At 38.3% G+C, this 10,235-nt stretch overlaps 1 protein-coding gene and 1 long non-coding RNA gene across 4 annotated transcripts; one reads left to right on the top strand and one right to left on the bottom strand.

Annotated features, from left to right (window-relative positions):
* Window positions 1-804: 804 nt before the first annotated feature.
* Window positions 805-2,261, bottom strand: LOC143884526 (uncharacterized). Its single transcript, XR_013252956.1, has 2 exons — window positions 1,933-2,261; window positions 805-1,010 (listed from the first exon to the last, which is right to left on the bottom strand). It is a non-coding gene; the product is annotated as an uncharacterized LOC143884526 (long non-coding RNA).
* A 363-nt stretch (window positions 2,262-2,624) lies between these two features.
* LOC143884523 (F-box/LRR-repeat protein 25-like) lies at window positions 2,625-9,079 on the top strand. Of its 3 annotated transcripts, XR_013252954.1 has the most exons (3): window positions 2,627-4,282; window positions 8,578-8,758; window positions 8,939-9,079. XR_013252954.1 is itself a non-coding variant. In XM_077388147.1 (2 exons), the coding sequence occupies exon 1, from the start codon at window positions 3,262-3,264 to the stop codon at window positions 4,264-4,266; it is 1,005 nt and encodes a 334-aa protein (XP_077244262.1). In that variant the 5' UTR covers window positions 2,625-3,261; the 3' UTR covers window positions 4,267-4,282; window positions 8,939-9,074. The 3 variants fall into 3 exon arrangements, 2 of the variants coding, with proteins under 2 accessions (XP_077244262.1, XP_077244261.1); XM_077388147.1 differs by lacking the exon at window positions 8,578-8,758 and having other exon boundaries at window positions 2,625-4,282; window positions 8,939-9,074; XM_077388146.1 differs by lacking the exon at window positions 8,939-9,079 and having other exon boundaries at window positions 8,578-8,889.
* The last annotated feature ends 1,156 nt before the right edge of the window (window positions 9,080-10,235 follow it).

The following is a 10,235-nucleotide window of genomic DNA, read 5'->3' on the forward strand; positions in this document are numbered from 1 at the left end:
CCGGTTAGGTATAGAAAACAGATGTTATATGATGTAAGCCTAGAGTTTTTATTCGGTGTAAGCCCTTGTAATAATCCTGTATTTTTCAAGAAGTACTGCACGGACCACACTATAGGATGATCCAAACTGTCCATGTGATGGGCCACGTCGGAAATAGGTTGTGCCCATAAAATCATTTCTCTAGGATTATCCCAACCCTCCGATTAAGAGGAACTACATATTATGAAAACCTCTATAGATCGGAGAGCTAGGATCATCCTAGGGAAATAATTTTTGGAGGACCCATCACATGGATCATCCTGAAGGGCTTACACCATAGGAAATTTCAAAAGTCTACGATATAACTTAAACTATCATAGGATGATCCAAACCACCCACTTAATGGGCCACATATTCACGGTTTGGATCATCTATGGTGTAAGCGATACCGTACTTTTTGAAATATCGCCGTTCCTGCCATTCCTCAACATCACCGCAGAGAGGAGGTTTGCTCCTCAGCAGCTTCTTCCGTCATCTCTCATCCTACGGTTTCAAGTTGGAGAAAAAAAGAACCCACGATTTTGGCGCTCTAGAGTTTCGGAAAAGATGGTCGTGTCTTATCTTGGTGGCTATGTAACTCGGGTTGTGCTTTCTTATTTGAATCAGGTATCTGTAAAACTCTCCTTGCCTTTTGCATTTCAGGTTTATTTTTTATCAAAAATTAGGGATTTGCCAGGTAATTTCGCATAAAGGCATTTTGTGGCTGCCTTTTGCTTGAGAGAGCAACCACACAGGCTTACATTGTCTCAAAGGCAAGCAGATCAGAACATCATAAGAATGCAAGTTTGTGATCAAATTAATATCAATAGGTCCTACAATGTTCGATCATAATTAAATTCAGTCTTGTGAAGTCTCCAACTAGTAATAAAATTACCAATAACATGTTTATGTCAATGTCTCAAACTAAAATGCAACTAAGCTAACATTGCGATCGCCCTCCCATGTCATACGCCATACCTATTCTCCGGGATCTGAAAAACATAAATTTTGGAGTTAGCTAACACTTAGCAGTTACCAAATCACTATAGCAGATGGATCAAGCATTCCAGAAAATATGATGTAAAATAGTTTATGAGCTCGAGCTCAGGTAAGCTTATTTTGGGTCCACATTTTTGGGTGATCCAAAGCATTCATTTGAAAGGCCCTTATACAGACAGGGTGTCCATAAAAATTTAGGTGATTAGGATCAACCTAACCCTTCCATTTGTTGACGAAAAAAGTAGGCAGATTTGTGGAGAAACAGTGCCTGTCCATTTTCCCCTCCACTTTTAGATGGGTTAGGTTGACCCTGAGTATGCAAGTGTATTCCAAATCAAATAGAACTCTGCTGTAATTCCAATGACTAGAGGGAGATTTTCGATGGTAAGATATTAAAGCATATAAATCCAACCTCTAAACTTTTCCAAAGGTGGAATATTTATCTTGGACAAAAATCCACCAATGAAGGTTTTGATCTAATGAAGGGTCAACCCCTTATCGATCACAACCTAGAAGTCTCAAGGAAAAACAGAAAACAAGGTTTAAAACCCGGTACGGGAGAATCTCAAAACCATTCTCCCGCTATAATTAAGGCCTGACATGGAATGAGTATGGTATATCATCATGTAGGTACGATTGTATGTGCCCTATCATTTATAAAATTTTGGTTGTGGGTTTGGGGTATTTTAATCTGTGAAAAAAGAATACTCAAAATCATATCAGTAGCAAATTTTAGATAAAAGCTTACATATAAACCCTAAAAAAACCGTGGCAAGAAATTAAGATATGAGTTTTAATATGAATGATTTTCTTAGAATGAAAGAAAACATAATTAGAATCAAAGAATAATACTCACTCAAACCAAGACAAGAAGATAAATAAGGTTTCCATGGAATACGTTAAAACAAAACTAACCCTAGTAACAGCGTTTTATCCGATTACGCAACCTTTCAACCGCCTCGTCAAACGCCCTGTCTTCTCTTTCGAAGTCGAGCCAAAATCCTCTACATGCGAACTTCCATCTCTCCTGAAAATTGAATCTCTTCCAAGCTAGTTTAACTCGTTCAGGCCACGAAGAAACAATAGGTTTTTTCCCTTCTTTTGCTTTTGGTGGCCGGCTTCGCTTCATTCGTAAGAATAGTGGTTTTTGTGGAGAAGGTCATGGTTGATTTTGGAGAAGAAGGGTAAAAGATCAAGTGAAGAGATGAGGTTGTTTAAACTCGGTGTAAGGTTTTTATAGACAAGATTTAGGGTCTCCAAAATTTTCATAATTACCAATCATACAGTTTTGTTCCTTAATTAGCTCTTAATTTTTTTCTTTTACCCATTTTGCCCTTAAATATATTTCCTTAGTTGTAGATAATGTTGAAAATCTCTCTCACTCTCAAATAAAAGCAACATATCTCTTTCAGATTTAATATGATATAAGCCCATCCATTATTTTTCAAAAAGCCCTGTCATGGCCACACTATAGGATGATCCAAACCATCCATTTGATGGACAATAACCTAAATAGGCTGTGGCCCAAAAATCATTAGGCCATTGCCTGTTTACGTTGAGCCCATTACTCCTAAGTATAAATTGCCTCCCAAGTCTCCAAGGTAGGTTCAAATCCCAAAGTTTTCTAAAAAGCTTTATTATCCGTTGCTCGTGGACACTAGTCCGCGTTAGCAATCCTAGGGCAAAGTCTTCTGGTGGACCCACAACGCGAGTAAAAGTTCAGCGAGTACCTTCCTGGACAGTGGACACTAGTCCGCGTTAGCAATGAGCCAATCACAGGGCAAGTCGGTTTTCTGTTTCCAAAATCTCTGTTTATTTATCCCCTCCCTAGGTTTTTTAATTACTTATCTTTTTATCAGTTATTATCTAATTTGGAGATGGATTTTTGTTTGAGAATTTACTTAATCTCTGTTTCAAAAATCTCTGTTTATTTATCGCCTGTAAAGACAACTAATGGGTGCGGCTGATCAGGAGTCGGAGGAGTAGAAGAAGTGATGCGAACGATTATCAAGTCCTCCCTACGTTTTTTAATCACTTATCTTTTTATTGGTTATTATCTAATTTGGAGATGGATTTTTGTAGTACTCTTTATCTATTAGATATAGTTAGGAAAGAGATTTAGCCAGGAGTCTTATCCAAGGAGAAGAGGAGGATTAAACAAGGCTGTAATTTTCTATTTGGGAGGAAACTGAAAAATAACTTTCTCTCTTTCTCCATAATCTCTACTCTTCTCGCTTGCAAGTAATGGAATATTTTGATGAGATAAGCGAACTACCAGAGCATCTCCTTTCCAATATCCTCTCTATTTTTTATGATGATTTCGATCATATAAGTGAAGTATCAGAGCCTCTTCTTCCCTATATCCTCTCATTTTGCCCTACCAAAGACGCGGTAAGGACTAGCATTTTATCGAGCAGATGGAGATCCCTTTGGACTTACATCCATAACTTGGATTTCTCATTTAGTATGGATGCTTCTGGCATCGAGGGATTTGTTGAATTTGTTGACCGATCAATGAGCCTTCATAAGGGTTTCAAGATCCAGAAATTCCGTCTCTCTTTTGGATACCGGGAGAGATTCGCTCCTAATGTCAATAAATGGATTCGTCTTGCTTTAGAAAAGCAAGTTGAATTGCTTGACCTAGATTTCCTTGGACTTCCTTCTTCTGCTAATATTCCTCATGGAATTAAGCTCCATCATTTCTTTGCATTTTATTCTTCTGCTAATTATTATCCGAATACATTTGACCTCTCTACTTCCTTCTTTCACGTTGGATCATCGTTAAAAGTGTTGAAACTAACGCATTGCATCCTAAAATCAAATAGTTTGGATGGTTTGGGATCACTGAAAACATTATGTCTATCGCATGTCCGTTTGAACGGCTCCTTTCTGGAATTCATAGCTGGCTGTCCAATGCTTGAAGATTTGGACTTGGAAGACTGTGATGGCATCCCTCATTTCCAGATTTCATCTCCGAATCTGCAACTGAAACTGAAGCGCTTGAAGATACATACGTGTATTGATTTTAAGATAATAGAAATTGATGCCCCGAATCTTATATCGCTAGATATATCTGGGCTTGCGTCAAGCGATAGGAAATTTTATCTTAAGAACATATCTGCTTTGCTTCACGCCTCCCTCAATCTTTATTATGTGTTTGTTGAGGATAGTCTCGAACAGGGAGGCTCGGGTTATTGTTTAAAGACAATTCTTGGGGATGTTTGCCATGCCAAAGTTCTTACAATTTAGCAGCTCGTGTATTCAGGTATGCTTCACTTGATAACACTGTCATTTCTTCAATGCGATTCATGTCTTTTGAAATTTAAAAGGCATGCATTTGATTGAAATATCCCCTGGTATAGTTGAAGGGTTATAGTTGTCTATGATTGAAATCTGAAACAATTTGAATTACTATATTTTAGCATGATTGATTTTCTGTGATTTTCCCGTTGCAAATTACTGAGAATTTAGCTTCATGAGCTTTATTAGTACATTATCTACCATTGTAGCTTGGAAAGACCATTGCGAGTTTGCTGTAGAGCATCCCCTTTCAGTCTTTACACCAGCTATGTTAGCTCATTGGGATAGTTTTGTTTTTTGTTTTTTTCTGTTTTTTGGTCCATTAGGTTTAGCCTCGATGGTAGTTTGGTTATTTAGTCCTTTACAAGCCCTTAATGGTCTTTTAGCACTAGTGAGGGTATTTGTGTCTTCTCCCATGTAAGGGCAGCTATATAAGCTCTTAATTTCCCTTCTTTTAGGAGCTTTTGATAATTACAATTTGGAACTTTGGTTTTGGGAGGGGTTTGTAGAAGAAATTTCTTCTATTTGGGAGAAATTCCCTTTAAGCAAGAGGTATTACAAGCTTAAGCTACAAGCTTCTCTTTCTTGTTTCCATCAAATTCATCCTTGTGAATCAAGGAGTTATTCCACCAAAATCTCTGATCTTGCAAACCCTTGCTAGATTGAAAAGAGCTTAAAAATGCTTCCAAAGGCAAAGAGATGTTCGTCTTCCACAAACCCTTGTGATTGTTATGTATAGAGGACTGCTACTGAATTTTGATTGGAGCCTTTGAATCTGGGGAAAAGAGACATCAATTGATGGCTGGATATTAGTCTCAATACGTCACCAAATTTGCAATTGAAAGAGATTACAATTCCAATTGAATACTCAACTCAACTCAACAAAGCCTTTGTCCCAAGCTAGTTGGGGTCGGCTAAATGAATCCTTTAGAAAAAAATTCATGAAGAAGGTAAAAGGGATCTACCCGGCTCTAATCCCGGTTCTAGTTGGGTTCTTCTACTTGGATCATTTTCTTCCATTCTATCATATCCAAGGTTATATTCTCTGTTATGTTCCTAGCTATCAAGTCTTTCCTCAATGTTTCTACCCATGTTATTTTCGGTCTACCCCTACCTCTTTTTACTCCCTCAATTTGGCACAAGTCACCCCTTCTCACCAGAGCATCCAAAGGCCTACGTTGGATATGTCCAAACCATCTTAAGCGGTGCTCTCTCATCTTCTCCTCGATTGGAGCCACCCCCACCTTTTTACGAATGTCTTCATTTTTAATTCTATCTAACCTTATGTGGCCGTACATCCATCTAAGCATTCGCATCTCCGCTACACTCATCTTATGCACATGCTGCTTTTTGGTGGCCCAACATTCTGAGCTGTACAGCATAGCTCGCCTTACAGCTGTCTTATAAAACTTTTCCTTCAACTTGGTAGGGATTTTACGGTCGCACAGAACTCCTGAGGCAAGCTTCCACTTTAACCAACCTGCTCTTATTCTATGATTAACATCCTCTTCAATCTCTCATTCTTTATGTAGAATTGAACCAAGATATCGAAATATATCCCTCTTAGGTACCTCATGTCCACTCATATTTACTACGTCATTGTCCCGCCTCCTTACATTACTAAAGTCGCATTCCATATATTCTGTCTTAGTCCTACTCGGTCTAAAACATTTAGATTCCAAAGTAGTTCTCCATAACTCTAATTTAGCATTTACTCCTGCTTTGGTTTCGTCGATTAATACTGTATCATCTGCAAATAACATACACCACCTCATCTTGGATACCCTCCGTAAGCTCATTCATAACTAGCGTAAAAAGATAAGGGCTTAGAGCTGATCCTTGGTGCAATCCTATTGTAATTGGAAACTCACTAGACGTGCCATCCGTAGTTCTAACACTAGTTTTTGCTCCATCGTACATATCCTTAATCACATCAACATATTTAGTAGGCACTTTTTTCCTTTCAAATACCTACCACATAACACTGCAGAGAACCCTATCATACGCTTTCTACAATTCCAATTGAATCTGACAACTTATTTCGGTTCATCTGCTTGGCAATTCTCTTGCTGGGTTTTTTTTTTTTCCTAGGATTTATGTGGGAGAATATTTAGTGGTCACATCAGCTTTTTCTTGCTGACATCAGCAAAATCTTGTCTTGAAAATGGTGATCTCTCTTTCTCTCTCTTCCTTCTCTCTCCACTCATCATAATATCTTTCTCTAATTAATGCTTGTCCCCTCTTTTGTCTTCTACCTTTACCCACATAAATCCCAGGAAAAAAAAAAACCTGGCAACCAAACAGAGCTAGAGTTTTGGAATGGGTGTTGAATAAGTGCCTTGAGTATTAAATAAATTGAGTCCCCAAGCTTGGTGTGCACGGTTTTCCCTATTGATGGGGCTGGTATTACTACTGCAAGGTACATAAATTTTTGGAATAACCCCCTCCTTGAGGAGATGATAATATTGGGTTGTCATTAGAAATTACATGTTCATGAGAACTTATAAACTTGGACGAGTCCCCTTCATACATCCCTTCTTTTCTTTTAGCAAAATTTGTTCTATGCTTGGGATTGTAATGCCTAAAACAGTCACAGGATCGCTGTTAATTTTCTGGACAGTATCCAATAGAATCCACGCCTAAAGGACATGTTCATTGCTGCATGTTATGTAAGTTTTGGTGCTCACAATTCCTCCTCTTAATTCTGATTAAAGCATGGTTTTGGATTGACGAATTCCGGCGTTGATCTTGGAATCAGACCGGGTTCTAAAATGGTCAGACACTACCCCAATCAGATCCTGCAAGTTTTATCTTAAAGCTGATCCAGTTGTGGTACTGAAGTCCCGTGATTTCCTGTAGAGAAACTTTGATCTGAGATTCCATTATACCGAAAAAGCACATTTCTACTCATTGCTATCATGCTTTCTGTCCCTTGTTGTGGATCTGTTTTGAGTGATTCTTAAAACTTTCTTGAACTATAAACTTCTCAATTAACTGTTTATACGGACACTATGGAATGGAGTGGGATTAGCCTCAAATTCAAATTCTGTGGATAAGTTGAGGCTAGTGTCACTCTTATGGCTGAACTTTGGCATGCAAAGTGAGGGGGCAACATTGGGTTTTGACCACTATTAAAAGAAATGAATTATCCACATTCAGGGCTTGTTTGATTTGCTTGTAAAGGTCTTTCCGCAGTCAGTGATTTGAGCTTAAATTCGTTGTGCCATCATCAACCCATATGTACAGATGCTTGGCCACAAGCATTCGGTTCACTGGTTGTCTTTGAGTCAGTCGCAACAACCACTCACACCTCCCCCTGTAGGCCAGCGTTACGCTTCCGCTCATGTATATTGCATCAGGTAGCCTAGTCATTTTGGTCATTTTTTTTAATCGGTAAAGCTGGGATCAAACCTGAGACCTCAAGGTTGTAGTCATTTTAGTCATTTCACTTACCTGAGACCTCAAGGTTGTAGTCATTTTGGTCATTTCACATGCCTTCTATTGCCTTTTAGCATTAGGAGGGGTAGTTTGGTTATTTCCTTAATAGTTCATGACATTTTAGACATTTGGCCTTAGATAGTGATATTCGAGTCTTTTCATAGCAATGCAACCTATATAAGCCCATTTCCCACCATTTTTGTATTAGCTTTTGATTTTGAAATTTTATTTGAATTTGACTTTGTCTCTGGATCAGATCTAGCAAGCTTTCATTTTGGAGGGAAATTTTCCCTTGCAAAATTCGTCTAAGGGAGAAGAGTTTTTGAGCTTGGAGATCAAGCTCCATTTCTTGTTCTGCATCTCTTTCCTTGTTTATCAAGGAGTTCACATTAGTATATGAATCAACATCCCCTTGCTGAATTTAGTTTTGTTTGATGCAAGAATTTCCAACCATTGAATCAGATTTCAATTTCTTCCATTTGCGAGTGAATACAGTTCTGAGCATGCGATTATCTCTATGTAAAGTGATGAAACTCAAGTGATTTTGATGTTGTTTCCTCTTAAATTTCCCCTTATTTCATTCATTGGACTGCTAGCTGTATGAATCCTACAAGATCTAGAGCTGAATTTGTGAAGTGAAGCTCAAGAAGATTGGCTTCTGATATCGTCTGCAATTCCTGCCACTCTGTGCAAGACATTAGCAAATCTGTTTCAAACTCCACAAAAATAGAGATTTTGTCATTAGCAAATCTGAATCAACGGCTTAATATTTATATCATTTTTACTTTTCCATTTCTTAACTTCGGGTTGTGTTATTTGAAGGTGTTGTCTACTTGGAAGGTAAGGAGTCTGCCAGCTCCCCTTTCTAAGTGTAAGTGTCTGACTTTGAACGTGGGATTACAGAAGTGGGAACTCCCGGGGATAGTCAATGTACTGGTGAGTTCGCCTGATCTGGAGACACTCATAAGTCATAATAAAGATAGTCCCCCCATGCCGAGTCGTTGTGAGCGCTGCCCCCAAACGATGTTCATTATTTCCTGCATCTTTTTCATCCTTTTTTTTCCCCATCTAAGCTTACATTTTGCTACCATTTCAAGATTACTAATGTGCTTCATAAATTCTTTTTTTTTTACTGACTGGTATGTTTCATCAATTCTTACGATTAATATGCTTTAATTTTCAGTTCAGCAAAGGATTCAAGAAGGCACACGATTTTGATGAAAATGAATACTGGCAATCGAGGGAGGCCTTTATCCCATGTCTGGAGCATAACCTCAAGACTGTTGAGATTGACTGGGCATCAAGGGTTAGAAGAGGCAAAACAGGAAATTTTTTGAGGAAAATGTTGATGGTGAAGTTTTTGCTAAAGAATGCAATGGTCTTGGAGAAAGTGACAATTAAACTTCCCGCAAGATCTTCTAAGATGGAGACGTTTCATGTATTATCGGAAATCAGCCATGCTATGCAATCTTTCCCTAGAGCCTCTTCTCGTGCAAAGTTGTTATTGAAAGAGTCGGGGGACAGTGGGCTCGTTGTGGATGTCACAGCCTAATATTGCACTCATGGATGATCCGAACAATCTTAGCAGAGGACTTGAATGTTAGTCACTGACCGAATGGTTAGCATCATTTTTATGTGGAATGCTTCTCTCCTTGGGGCCCTCTAAATAAGAGGGTCAGTAGTTCCATCATGGCGCCCATTTTACGAGCAACTCATATGGGAACCGTTTTATATTTGTATTCCGTCATGTACGATTTGGATATGAAATTGGATAAATACATTAAATTAATGCATGTTATTCTAAGAGATGTTAAGGATCCTCATAGATTTTGAGTTGGGTTTCAGAGGATTTGGAATGAAAGAGGTGAGCCCTCTATTTTTGCCCTTTATCTTTTTCTATTTTCTCTCCTGTTGTTTACCGAAGATTGATTGTATTTTAACACATTTTACAGGGGGAATGATACCTCACCGTCTTGTTTCGATAATGACACTTCTCTCTCTCTCTCTGTCTCTCCCCTGCTGTATCCAAAGGTTCTGCACTTTTTTATAACTAAACATGGTTTTTGACTTAGTTTCTTCTTACTTCCTGTTGTTTACTGAGGATTGATTGTATTTTTTAATTTTAACATACACATTTTGCTAGGGGAATGATATCTCACCCTCTTACCTCGATAATGACATTCATACCTTTATATTACATTTCTCTAATTGGCTTTTGATAGGATTTTTTTTCTTGAATAGTAACAGCTTTTGATTATATTTTAACCGACATATTTTACGAGGGGAATGATATCTAACCCCATTGTTTCGATAACGACACTCTTCTAATGAGAAGTTATTAACAGCTTTTGATATTTTACAGGGGGGATGATATCTCCTTTGGAGAAATTATATGGTGGCTGACCGTATAGTAACAAGGGCGGAGAGAGAGAAAACCTACGCCCTTGATTTTTTATCCAGAGTAGAGTAAAAAAAGGAGG

Source organism: Tasmannia lanceolata, unplaced genomic scaffold (genome assembly GCF_043159265.1).
Source record: "Tasmannia lanceolata isolate RefF3 unplaced genomic scaffold, GAP_Taslan_0.1 ptg000008l, whole genome shotgun sequence".
NCBI classification, from domain to species: Eukaryota; Viridiplantae; Streptophyta; class Magnoliopsida; order Canellales; family Winteraceae; genus Tasmannia; species Tasmannia lanceolata.